This window comes from Capronia epimyces (genome assembly GCF_000585565.1).
Source record: "Capronia epimyces CBS 606.96 chromosome Unknown aczIQ-supercont1.9, whole genome shotgun sequence".
NCBI lineage: Eukaryota > Fungi > Ascomycota > Eurotiomycetes > Chaetothyriales > Herpotrichiellaceae > Capronia > Capronia epimyces.
Genome location: NW_006912912.1, coordinates 777,794 through 790,610, shown reverse-complemented (window position 1 = coordinate 790,610; position 12,817 = coordinate 777,794). Strand labels below are relative to the sequence as shown.

Genomic DNA, 12,817 nt, shown 5'->3' with positions numbered 1-12,817 from the left:
ATGCTCTGCCGCACCATTGTGTACAGTCAGGCCAAAAGTCGGCAACGGCCCGGGTTTCGGAATCCAGCCTCCCGAAAGGCGGTCTCGCGGACAAGTGGGATGGCCAGTACCTCGGCATCACGCTCAGCCTGCATTTCCGAGCCATTCGCCAAAGAGATGCTCCCCGTGCACCTCCCCGGGCAAGCATTCGGGGAGATCAGGATCTCCAGGTTCCCTCCATCATTATGTTCTCATAGTAATAGTGTGCATGCTTCTCTTCATTCCTCCTTCCTATCAGCTAGTGGTCGTTTCCAACCCCCCAGATCTGCCGACCATATTGTCCTCCGCCAACATCATTCTCCAAAGTCGAGTATCTTGCGCAACAGTCGCCATATAGATATCTACCTCGATACGTCACTATTTCTTTCCAACTACAAGTCGCCTAAGCTTGTCTCAAGGGAACTTGGGTCTGTCCACAGCCCAGCTGTGAGTCGCAGAGGACCATGTCGAAGCCGTCGGACCTAGCACCATGGGAGAGCGCCGTTGCAGGTGCGGCAGGTGCAGTTATCGCCAATGCTATGGTATACCCGCTTGATATGTACGAAGATCCAGACATGGCTACACTGTAACGAGAAGCTAACAGGACCATAGTGTCAAGACGAGGTTACAAGTCCAGATCAAGAAGCGGAACCAAGTCGTAGAGCACACCGCCGAACACCATCACTACGAGTCGACGTTTGACGCCATCAAAAAAATCATCGAACACGAGGGCATTCATGGTCTATATTCGGGATTCCATGGTGCGCTTCTCGGTGTAGCCTCCACAAACTTTGCGTATTTCTACTGGTATTCGGTGGTGCGAGGCCTATACACAAAATATGAGACTACCCCAGGAACGCATCCGGGCACAGCAGTCGAGTTGGGTTTGGGAGCTGTCGCTGGAGCGATTGCACAGATATTCACGATCCCTGTTGCAGTCGTCACTACAAGGCAGCAAACGCAGCCGAAAGGCCACAAGAAGGGCTTCTGGGAGACAGGGAAAGAAGTCGTCCACAGCGAGGACGGCTGGAGCGGACTATGGAGAGGTCTGAAGGCCTCTCTAGTGCTGTGTGTCAACCCAGCAATCACCTATGGCGCCTACCAGCGTTTGAAAGACATCTTGTACCCTGGACGGGACAGATTACATCCTTGGGAGGCTTTTCGTGAGTGACCCCTTGCAGAATTGTTCTTAAGAACTAACTAACCATCCCACAGTGCTCGGAGCTCTCTCCAAGTCCCTAGCCACGTTGACCACCCAGCCACTAATCGTCGCAAAGGTTGGACTCCAATCCCGGCCTCCGCCAGCCCGCGAAGGCAAGCCCTTCAAGAGTTTTAGTGAGGTCATGGCCTACATCATCGAGCACGAAGGGCCTCTTGCCCTCTTCAAAGGAATCGGGCCTCAACTAGTAAAGGGTCTGTTGGTGCAAGGTCTTCTCATGATGACGAAGGAACGAGTGGAATTGCTTTTCATCCTGCTCTTCACTTATTTCCGTGTCCTCAAAGAGAAGAGATTGAAGGCTATTGCGGAGAAGTTGAAGACCAACACAACTCCGTTGACCAATGGCTTGAAGAGCAGAGCCATGCCCGTTGCAGAAAACGTGCTGGACAAGGCTAAAGCTGCTATTCCGGCCAGTGTGAAATAAGCAACCAACGTGCCAAACTCACCATAAATATCGACAAGCTGAAGCCGAACTGCCATATTCTTGGTCTTTGAGGAGTGAATCTGACACTCCTAGTGTTGTCTCGGAAGAGAGGGGGGCGGCCCAGCTCGTGCAAAGGAGGTATAGATGTGTGCAAGCAGATCGGTAGGAATATGTCCAGCATTGTCAATGGCGCACAGGACTTGATTTGGGATATATGTCTGTTTTTTGCGGTCGGTGATATAGGTCTGGTTTTTGACATGTCCCGGTCTACTGTCCAGTGTCTGTAGAGCTTATCTTATTATTGAGAGGTAGAGACAACAAGAGAGACCAATGAAAACCAATGGAGAATACAGTATAGTAGTAGTATACATTTCTAATATTATGCTTCCTCTGTCTGGTTTCTGCTAATGCCTAGTTCGTTGGTTGGTCCTTCAAGGTTCGGGAGCCGAAGAGTACCTATCAATAACAAGTATTACAGCACGAAGCATGGTCAGCAGCTCAACATTTAGCGATTACGCTTTTTGGCCCTCCCTGCGTACGGTCAGTATCGAGAGTTTCTTTGGCTTGATACAGTAACAAAGGGGGGGGAACGCGTACCTGTCTGGCCACGCCGCCACTCTACAGCCAACGCTGCAGACTCGGGCGAGATTTTCCTGAAAAGCGCAATGAAGCCGCCGCCGAACGTCCGCTCGCCAACCAAGGGACGGCATACCATGACTGGTTCATCCTGCTGTTCGTCCGGCAATGGAACTGCGGTTGCGTCTGCCGAGTCTTGCCCAACGCTATTATCACCATCCCTCATGTTGGCAGTGGCGAGCTTCTCATTCTCCGACTCCGATTCTGATTGCTCAGCCAATGTCGACGTCGCAGATTTGGGAGTATCCTTGGCCCGTCGCGGCATCACCATTCTGACATCCCACCGCCGGCCGCTGCTGATTCCTTCTCCCAGTTCCAGCACCGTCTCCATCGTTAAAGGTAGTGAGCCTTCCTGGATCACTCGGGCACAGTCTCCAATCTGGGTCACGGAGGGCACGAAAACCACCAGTTTCGCCCCGTCACGCATCGCGGAATGAACATGCGTGAGCTGCTTATGTACGCCAGGCATATCAAGCAAAACATAGTCCAGAAAGCTGTCTTCGGTCCTAGACAGAAGATTCCACTTACGAGCACGCCTCAGCTTGAATTGTTCTTCAACCCAATCTTTCACATCCCCGGCGTAGAAGTCGATATGAGGCCAATACAACGCCTGGCGGTAGCCCCGAACGATTTTTTCCGCGTGGAATCTATTCGCGACCACCTTTTCCACAGTATGCAAAACAGCCCGCCGCCGTTCCTTCCATCGATTCCATTCTTGGATGATGCTATTCTGTATATCTCGCTTGTCGGCTAGTTCCGAGCGTTGAGGGTCAACCGGATGGAGTTGCGGCAACTCGATGTGAAGAGGGGGAGGGTTTGCGGCCGCTATCGCTCGCGCAACGTGGAGTGTGAGGCTGCCATGACCTGTACCAGCTTCTAATATCTCGAGCGATCTTGACGAAGCGCCATTGGATGGTATTCTCTCATCATATGGGGCGGGATGGATGTCTAGGAGAGAGACGATCGAGGAGGCGTAGTTCGAGTAGACCTTGCTCCAGTAAGCCCCTGCGTGGTATAACCTTCGATGTCCAGCTCACCGGCGTGACAAGTCTCGGAGTTAGTGAGACGTATTGATCCAGCGAAGGATGATCAATCTTATAGAGCCCGCCCTTCCCCGATCGGACAAAGAAAGGCGAAAGTGGCTTGCCGAGAATGTCATTATGAAAGAGTGAGCCATGTTGAAATTCAGACTTGGAGTTTCGCTGCAGGGGAGCTGTTAATCGCAAGTCATCCACAAGCACCCTATCGCCCTCTTAGAGAAGTCAGAGAGGTCGTCCATCCAGGAACAAGTCGGAAGTTATACCCGCAAAGCGCGTCAAGTCCTTCGCCAGGACATTTGTAAGGACATCCTTGCTGGATCGGCGTGTCGAGAAACCAAAGGCTCGCTTCAGAAACTGAAAGACCCCGGACATGCCACACTGCACCCGTTCAGTTGCAGGCCTCCTCTTCCTGTGCTGAAAGGACGTGTGTTCGTCGCTGCGGTTCCATGGCCGCAATCCCAAAACTTTTTTAGCCGCATGCAGAATTCGGAAAGTCGACCGAAACCCCAGATTTCTCTAATTCGTTTGCGGCAACATCCTGGCGATCCAAGCCACAGAATCAGAAGATGCAGCATTGTGTAACCGTTCCTTGCACCTTTCCATCCGCCAACGCCCTTTTCCACGAGTCTAGCCGATGATCATCTACGCGCAAATTGTTGCTTGTTGACCAGGCGTGTGTCCGTCTAGAGCAAGCCCGCGCCCGGGCGTGGTCTCCAACCACATGCCAGCATGACTAGGAGAATCGTACGAGATGGCTCAATGTCCACCACTTTCAGTCGCTGATCAATACTCGCAGGTACGCACCAGCATTCAGCTTGGTGTAATACTATCAATCCTACTGTTTATCGTCTTTTTCCTCGACAACCGATACCGAGTCCTCCCGAGTGCCATTCACAATCATCTGCCTGCACACCATCCCGGGTTCGTCGTCACCGATGTGACTGTCGTGACCTGCTCATCAATCAATCCTTTCAGTCGATGCTCAATTGATTCTGAGCACTGGCATCGCATTAACAAGGATTTATACCTTGGCAGTGGTTATGTCTCTAAAGCCTACTTCCATGTCGAGAGGAAACGTGAAGACGCCCTAGGGCCACATGAAGAGGTAGTCTATGACATTAAAATTGGTCGCCTGCAGCCATCATCCGTCGACCCTCTCTCAAAGGATGAAAGGTGGGAGTCCCGCCCTGGTGGAATCTGGATTAAAAAATCCGCAAAGAAAACCGACCCGAGCAAAATTGTGACTGGAGTCGACGTTCTTTTCGGGGCTGACGCGGTTGATCCACGCTCGAATTGGCGGGTCCAAGATCTGGGTCTTTTTGTTGACGCTCATGGCGATACACCTGAGCCGCGGCTCACTGTGAGAAAGGGGCCGGCACTAAAAGTCGAGAAACCTGTACCTCGAATTCGAAAAGATGGCAAGTTTAAGATAATGCAGGTGGCGGACCTGCATCTTTCGACGGGCCTGGGCAAGTGCCGCGATGCTTTGCCAGAGGGTCAAAAATGCGAAGCCGACCCACGCACCTTGGAGTTCATCGAGAAATTGCTTGACAACGAGAAACCAGACTTTGTCGTGCTGACAGGGGACCAAGTGAACGGCGATACAGCACCAGATGCGCAGACAGCCATCTTCAAATATTCGGAGATGTTCGCAAAATACAAGATTCCTTACGCCGGGATCTTCGGCAACCACGACGATGAGGGCAATCTCGACCGCGCCGAATCGATGGCCATCATGGACGGCCTCCCATATTCACTTTCTACCGCCGGGCCTGAAGACGTTGAGGGAGTCGGAAACTATGTCGTTGAAATTCTTGGCCGTGGTTCAACCTCCCACTCCGCCTTGACATTATACATGCTCGACACGCATTCTTACTCGCCTGATGAACGCCAATACCATGGCTATGACTGGCTTAAGCAATCGCAGATCGACTGGTTCAAATCTACTTCACAGTCCCTGAAGCGCAAACACAAAGAATACACACATATTCACATGGACCTGGCATTCATCCATATACCGCTGCCTGAGTACCGCAATCCGGATCAGCTTCCCTGGGTGGGCAACTGGACCGAACCCCCTACGGCGCCAGCGTACAACTCTAATTTCAAAGACGCCTTGGTCGAGGAAGGCATCGTCGCGGTCTCGTGTGGCCACGACCACGTCAACGACTACTGTCTGCCAGCGCTGAACAAAGAGAAGAAGCCTGCCCTGTGGATGTGCTATGGCGGCGGAGCGGGCTTCGGCGGATACGCTGGCTATTACGGTTATCACCGCCGCGTCAGGTTCTTTGACTTTGACATGAATGAGGGCCGGATAACGACGTGGAAAAGAATCGAATGGGGTGATACAGAGAGTAGGATCGACGAACAGATCGTCGTGGATGGTGGAAAGGTTGTTGTTGACGTATAGCGTGGCCCTGTTATTTTCGTGACCTGGCCCAGGTCTTTGCGAATGGCATTTTTTGCGCGCACGGCGTTGGGATTGGCACAGGCTACATATGATCTTGGGTGTGCCTTGATGGATTTGTCGGTAGAGGGTAGCTGTACAACCTGAGGCGAAGAAGACAGGGACGGTTAACTTGGCACGAGACCCGAATCTGACCATCTTCTCGCCCAGAATAACCTGGCCCAAGGCCACTACAAGGCTCTTTGTTTTCCTTGGTCTACCTAAGATGTTATCCTCACCACCATTTCTCGCAGAGCACTTTTTTCTCATCTATTCCGGGTGAGTGCTTCAACAGCGACACAAACTCGTCCGTCATGGTGGGCAATCCGCAGACGTAGACGAAAGTGTCCTTTCGGCTGCTTTCCGGTCCAATTGCCTTGGAGAGGTCGTCATGAGATATGCGCCTGTAGCAGGTTGTAACGTTTTCCCGTTGCTCTTCCTGCTCTGCACGGTCTCCGCTCGTCTCAAAGAAAGTGTACTTGTAGTCGACATCTTTACTGGCGTTCCACAGCTCGGCAATGTTCCTCAGTCTCCTTTCGAATAGGACTTCCTCGCCATCGCCTTGAGAATTCTTTGCTCTCCTGGAAGAGTACAATACTCTCACGATTCGCGGCATTCCATCAGCGGTGTTCGTGATGCCCGCTTCGTGCATTGCGGAGATCATGCTCATGATGGGATTGGCCCCCACCCCTCCGGCTATCAAGACCACTCTTTCGAGTCGGCTGTATTGCTTGGGATCCAGTGTCTGGGGCGGGTAGATGAAGTTTCCGCCGACCTTGAACGTGACAGTGGAGTTGAGGATTTCTGACTCGGGTCGCCATAGGTAGGCCGCGGGAGGATTCGTGGGGGACGACTGGATTGCTAGCTCAATGTGAGGGTCCTCCTGTGTTTGGATCGCGGCCTGAGGAGGCGAGGTGATGGTAAATCCACCTACAACGTCGACGTTGGGTATGTATAGGTCTATGTACTGGCCTGGGAGATGGCGGAGGCGCGGCTACTAGATTCGTCTCAATGTGAGCCACAATACTTGAATCAGAAAACCTATAACTGTGACTGCTCAAAATCCAATGATTGAAGACGGCTCGGATCGTCCTTCAAGGACTGTCTTGAGAAAGTAGAGCCTCCTTCCCACAGAGCCCAGGTAGTGAAACTTTGCTAAAGAGGCAGGGAACGGTGTCGGCGGGTACGACATATACCTTGACCCTACAGACTTGTCGTTGGATTGCTTTGATGGCAATGCTCATAAAGTGCGCCACGAGATTATACCCATTGAAGAAGAAAAGAACGTACCCCATCTCTTGGGAGACTGAGTCTCAATAAGCGTATCTTGGAATTGATAGGCTGTATCTGGCTGAGTCGAGCTGTCCAGATACCATCTTGTCGAGGGTCATCGGCGGTTCTGATGACATGTGGGATCGATTCTTGGACAGTGGCCATCTTTCTGGCTTTTCTGAAGGAGAGGGAGGAGTTCGAAATACGTTGGATCTGGAGACGGAAATGGCTCGTAGCGCAGCGAAACATGTACGGCTGATAGATATTCGACTTGGTCATTAGATAGTCGAGAGGAACAGATGTATCCTAACATCAAATCCTTAACAAGCCATGACAATCGTCGGCGCTTCGTTTGCCAATGTACGTAGGTTGCCAGTGGTTGTTTGGAGACTGTGTTTTCAGGTCATCGAGACTCGGTCAATAACAATGATGCTCACCTGCGGGCAAGTTGAACCCCACTTGCGCGCCTCGAGAAGCTTAGGAGGAACAAATCCACAAACGTGAAAGATAATATCAAGAGTCACGATTGAGGCTCGGTCTGTATGGTATGGTAGGCTCGTGGGTTGGCACGTAAGATTATAGGCTGTGGAGGTCATGAAGGCCGTGGAGTGTGTGGACTTGCAACCTGCGCCTTCACTCTTACGCGTTGGCACCTTTGTAGTTGGGTGCACGAATGAACAAACAACCACACACCTAATCAAAGACTAAAATCATGGACACCTCTGTTATTGCTAGCTGTAGACCTTAATGCTATGGTATACATGACATTCCAGATGAAGTGGAATATGTTCCTGTAGCACGATTCACATTCAAACTCTTAACGCCACCAACTGCGTCCTTCTTCAACTTATTATGTGACTCTTGTGTCCCAATGCTGAGGCGTTGGACTGATCGGAAGGTCCGGGTCCGGGTCAGGCTGAAGATAGCACAGCTTCCTATGAGCATAGCACGGTGCGGTGGGTGATCACAGGGGTACTCCCAGTCGCGTCAGGATAGGCATTGTCTGTTCTTTGTGAGCATCGACAGGAAAATCGGACATCTTACGAGAATATTGACATAGTGTTTTGGAGCAGGCGATAAGTTTCGGATCATTTATGGGAGAGTGGTGTTGATACTTTTGGACATTGCAACTGGCAATCTCACCGTGGGGGTACCGCTCTTGGCCACGCAGGCATATGTACTTTCACTTGAAGACTGTCACAGACTGTGAAAGCCACCATACTGTAGCCCATTATGAGAAGAGTGTATGAGGTGTCCATGATATAAAAGGGTTTGAGCTTCTAGGAAGAGTCGGTGAGGCAGCGGAGGTGGATATGAAAAGGATAAGGCTGAGATGGCAGCTGGTGCAGATTTTTCACCGGTCATCAATGTGCATCCAAGTTGTTGGGCTAAAATTCGGATGAGGCTGACACTCAACGGACGCCTGGAAACGAGTGTTATGAGGTGTTTTTCATGAGTTCCTTCATTTTCAAGGCTGTAGTGGGCATATCTAGGCCAGCGCAGGAGAAGCTCTCGAGGTGTAGCAATGAGGGGTTTGCAGGAGGAGCAGGAGGGATGACTTCGAGGCCAACTGCATCAGGGTTCGGTCTGAGAGCTTTAGGAAGGCATTAGAAGTGAGATAATCATCAAAGGAGCCTCTGCTAGACATGTGCTGATGATATCTGTGCATCGGAGGCATTATCGTTGGTGGGTTGAGGTTAGAAGAGACATTTGAGGGCTGGGTGCCATTTTAGTGGCGGCGAAGATGGCTCAGATCCATCTCTCTTGACCTCACTCTTACCCATCCTCGCACCTCTACCCAGTGGCCTGATAATGCTTCGTCGCCCGTCTACACCCTCTTTCCGCTCGACGTGGAGGATTCTACCTACCGGGACGAGACCTGCATGGCAGCAGTGACACAGGAATTTGACGAGAGCAAGATATCAGTGGAGCATATCCCATAGAGGTCCTCCGTACGGAGTACACACACAAGGTATCGAGAACTCGACAAGATTGATACTCCCACAATTCCACAACAGATGCTAATGTCCCACAGAGTCTTTCTCTCGATACTCCTTTCGATCATTCAATTTACTCCCTGGCATACTTTTACCATCTTACCCATCGGCGGTTGCCAATATCTAGTCATTCATTAGCCCAATACATGTCGATGGCGGCTGCAATCACGCTTTCCAATCCTCCAGAAACCATGGCTACAATGATGCCTGAAATGGAAATGACGGGGATGGCAATTTTGGATCATGCAAGGTACGAGTGGACACGTTATCCCAACATGGTCAAAGTATGCATATAGGGGATTGCGATTCTGATCGATTCCAGCCATGGCCAAGCCGTGCTCGACGATTCCGACTCGGACTCCGTGGTGAAGATGGAAGAAGACGACGACGATGACGACTCTTCTTCCGGTGGACCAGGTGCAATTCTCAGAAGTCTGCAACATGAGACCGAGAACCGTGACTCCCCCAATAGTTCCATGACCTCGGGGTCGGTCGCATCCTCAATTGCAGACCCGAAGACCAAAATCTCACTCAAGCTGGAGGCCAAAGCCGAAAGCTCGGACAGAGTAAGCCCCTATATGTTCCTACAGGCGCCTGCAAGCTGTCGAGCGAAATCGTCCATCCCACCCCGGTTATCTCCATCCGAATATGCCAGCCAATGTGTGGCCGCCGCCGAAGCATCGAGGCTGAATCCGTATGCCTTGCACGAAGATGAGCACAAGTTGTTACAGGACAAGTTGTGTTACTCCCACGTAACCGTGTATCTGAACATTCGGAATGGCATTCTCAGGCTGTGGACTCGAAACCCAAGCGTCAGCGTCACCCTCGAAGAGGCAATTGGCTGTGCAAGAGACGAACGATGGACTCGCCTGGCTTGTTTTGCGTACGAATGGCTCCTGCGGCGAGGTTACATCAACTTCGGCTGCGTTGAGCCTCCCCAGATGCCGAAGCCTGTGAGTCGAGGTCGCAAAAAGGAATCCCCTCGAGAGACCATTGTGGTGATCGGAGGCGGTATGGCAGGTCTGAGTACTGCACGACAACTCACGAATCTCTTTCACCACTACCCAGACCGGACTCCTCCAAAGATCATTGTCCTCGAAGGTCGCGATAGAATAGGTGGGCGTATTTACTCACATCCACTTACTAGCCTGCGATCTTCAAAATTATCTCCCGACCAAAGGCCCACGGCAGAGATGGGTGCTCACATCATTGTCGGGTTCGAACGCGGAAATCCCCTCAATGCCATTGTTCGAGGCCAATTGGCCCTCGAATATCACCTCCTCCGAGACCTTTCTACACTCTACGACATCGATGGTACCCCGGTCAATGGCGTGAACGACGCGATGATCGAGCGGCTCTACAATGATGTCCTAGACCGGACCGGGCATTACCGCCTCAAGCATACCGTCAAGAAGACTGCGCAAGGTGACAAGGAGTTCATTGATGGCGGGCGTGATCCTCCCAATGAAGAGTCGCTCACAATCAAACAATACGAAGAAGCTACTGCATTGGGCACAATTGATCAGTTGTTGCCAAGTAAGAAATCAAGAAGACGAGGTGCAGGCCATCGGGCCGCTAAGGGTGACAAGTCCTCGGAAGAGGTGGACACAAACATGGAAACCAAGATGCAACTGCCTGCGGCACAAGCCGCGAAAGAGTTCGGATTCTTGCTCCGAAAGACCACTCGGATGGATGAAACGCTTGAGCTTGATGACCTCGCCATGAAGCTCAATCAATCTCTCGGCACCGTGATGGATACTGGTATTGATCAGTATCAGAAGTTTCTCGATCTGAAACCCTATGCCCTTCGGTTGATCAATTGGCACTTTGCGAACCTCGAGTATGCCAACGCCGCCAACGTGGACAAGCTGAGCCTTCGAAGCTGGGACCAGGATATTGGAAACGAGTTCGAGGGCGAACATGCCCAAGTCGTAGGGGGATATCAACAAGTGCCACGGGCCTTGTGGCGTTACCCAGAACCGCTTGACGTGAGAACTCACAAGCCGGTCAAGAGTATCAGGTACAGTGCGGCTGGGTCGCGTAGCCGGGCCACTATCACATGTGAGGACGGACAGTCCATCGAGGCTGACAAGGTGGTCTTTACCGCGCCTCTGGGCGTGCTGAAACAGCAATCCATCCAATTCGAACCTCCCTTACCCCAGTGGAAGCGCGATGCTATCAGGAGAATGGGGTTTGGATTGCTCAACAAAGTCATCCTTGTTTTCGAGCGGCCTTTCTGGGATGTTGACAGAGACATGTTTGGCCTTCTTCGTGGCCCTCGCACCGGACAAGGTCTCCACCAGACTGATTACAAAGAGGGTCGCGGCCAGTTCTATTTGTTTTGGAACTGTATCCCGACCAGTGGTCTCCCTGTGTTGATCGCGCTGATGGCTGGAGAGGCGGCGCACGAGGCAGAAAAGGTATGTGATGAAGAGCTGGTTGGACAATGTTTGGCCCAGCTGCGAAACGTGTTCGGCGCCCCGAACGTACCACTGCCGCTGGAATCCATCGTCACTCGGTGGGGTTCGGATCGGTTTGCAAGGGGCACATACTCTTACGTCGCTGCTGAGGCCAGACCAGGCGACTACGATCTCATTGCTGCCCCGATACAGAATCTTTTCTTTGCCGGTGAAGCCACCATCGCCACCCATCCCGCTACTGTACATGGCGCATATCTATCAGGTCTCCGGGCAGCTCATGAAGTCTTCGAGTCAATGGTGGGGACAGTCGCCATCCCACCAACTCTGGTGCCACCTGCCGTGCCTAAAAAGGCGTCTTCTGTCCCAGTGGACTTGACACTGATGGACACTCATATGGTGCAAGGGGGTAAAAGGAAAGGAGACGAGCTACTCCCTGCTGGCACGTTTACAAGACCGGTCAAAGAAAAAGACAATTCGCTTCAAGAAGCGTGGGATGCTGCCATGTGGGTGCGGATTTACGACGACCTTGGCCCTCCACCGGTGAAACCTCAAAGAGCAACGGTCAATGCCTTCCTCTTGTATTCCGGCGAGCATTGGGAAGGGGTCAAGACTCATCTGATAGAAGAACGGAAAAGGACTGGGAAGAGGAGCAAACAATCCGAGCGCGACCAAGTCCGGATCGAGCTTGGAAAAATGTGGGCTGCCCTGTCGGAAGAAGAGAAAAAGCCATACACGGACCGGATCAACAAGAACAGAGAAGAGAACGAGCGGGCGATGAAAGAATGGTCTGCCAAAGCGGCCGAATGGGATCGACGGACGTGGGAAGTCAAGGACGTGTGGATCAAAGAGGGCAACAGTTTCGAGGAGTTTTGCAAACGCAAACGCGAGGACGATGCGTTGATGGATGCGGCGGGAGCGAAACGGACCAAGATTTAGGCCTGGTAGTTGGTGTCAGTGGTCAATGGTCGGATGGCAGAATTGGGACGAAGCAGAGGTCAGAGGTCACAGCGAGGACGGATACTGTACTGCATGCACCAAGGATTGATGTTCTGAGCCCGGCGTTGAATTGGGCATCGTATTGTATACGTATGTTAGTAGCATGCATGGATAGGCTTGTGTCAGAGAAGTCATTTTCAAGAGTTTTCCATCACTAGCCAACTCTCATCTGACCGGTAAAGATGTGTCGAGTAGGTGGCAAGTGAGACTGTAAGGGCTCAGCTCTTTTGACTCTTTACAAACATACAAGTGTGGCGAACTAGGTACTTTTGGCGCAGTACAGTACTACACCCACATGATGTCATGATGCTGATGCCAAGCTCTACTCACGCAGGTCACTCGCCCGATT

At 51.8% G+C, this 12,817-nt stretch overlaps 5 protein-coding genes across 5 annotated transcripts; 3 read left to right on the top strand and 2 right to left on the bottom strand.

Moving 5' to 3' along the window:
- Positions 1-482: 482 nt before the first annotated feature.
- A1O3_09278 (uncharacterized protein) lies at positions 483-1,661 on the top strand (the record flags this gene model as incomplete). The annotated part of the gene is made up of 3 exons (XM_007739372.1): positions 483-577; positions 631-1,181; positions 1,234-1,661. The coding sequence occupies 3 exons, from the start codon at positions 483-485 to the stop codon at positions 1,659-1,661; spliced, it is 1,074 nt and encodes a 357-aa protein (XP_007737562.1).
- A 505-nt stretch (positions 1,662-2,166) lies between these two features.
- Positions 2,167-3,709, bottom strand: A1O3_09277 (uncharacterized protein; the record flags this gene model as incomplete). The annotated part of the gene is made up of 4 exons (XM_007739371.1): positions 2,167-2,192; positions 2,259-3,285; positions 3,335-3,549; positions 3,601-3,709. The coding sequence occupies 4 exons, from the start codon at positions 3,707-3,709 to the stop codon at positions 2,167-2,169; spliced, it is 1,377 nt and encodes a 458-aa protein (XP_007737561.1).
- Positions 3,710-4,088: 379 nt separating this feature from the next.
- A1O3_09276 (uncharacterized protein) lies at positions 4,089-5,747 on the top strand (the record flags this gene model as incomplete). The annotated part of the gene is made up of 1 exon (XM_007739370.1): positions 4,089-5,747. The coding sequence occupies one exon, from the start codon at positions 4,089-4,091 to the stop codon at positions 5,745-5,747; it is 1,659 nt and encodes a 552-aa protein (XP_007737560.1).
- A 271-nt stretch (positions 5,748-6,018) lies between these two features.
- Positions 6,019-7,220, bottom strand: A1O3_09275 (uncharacterized protein; the record flags this gene model as incomplete). The annotated part of the gene is made up of 2 exons (XM_007739369.1): positions 6,019-6,777; positions 7,074-7,220. 2 exons carry the CDS (start codon positions 7,218-7,220, stop codon positions 6,019-6,021), a joined length of 906 nt encoding a protein of 301 aa, XP_007737559.1.
- Positions 7,221-9,243: 2,023 nt separating this feature from the next.
- On the top strand, positions 9,244-12,408 carry A1O3_09274 (lysine-specific histone demethylase 1; the record flags this gene model as incomplete). Its single annotated transcript, XM_007739368.1, has 2 exons — positions 9,244-9,302; positions 9,375-12,408. The coding sequence occupies 2 exons, from the start codon at positions 9,244-9,246 to the stop codon at positions 12,406-12,408; spliced, it is 3,093 nt and encodes a 1,030-aa protein (XP_007737558.1).
- Positions 12,409-12,817: the final 409 nt, after the last annotated feature.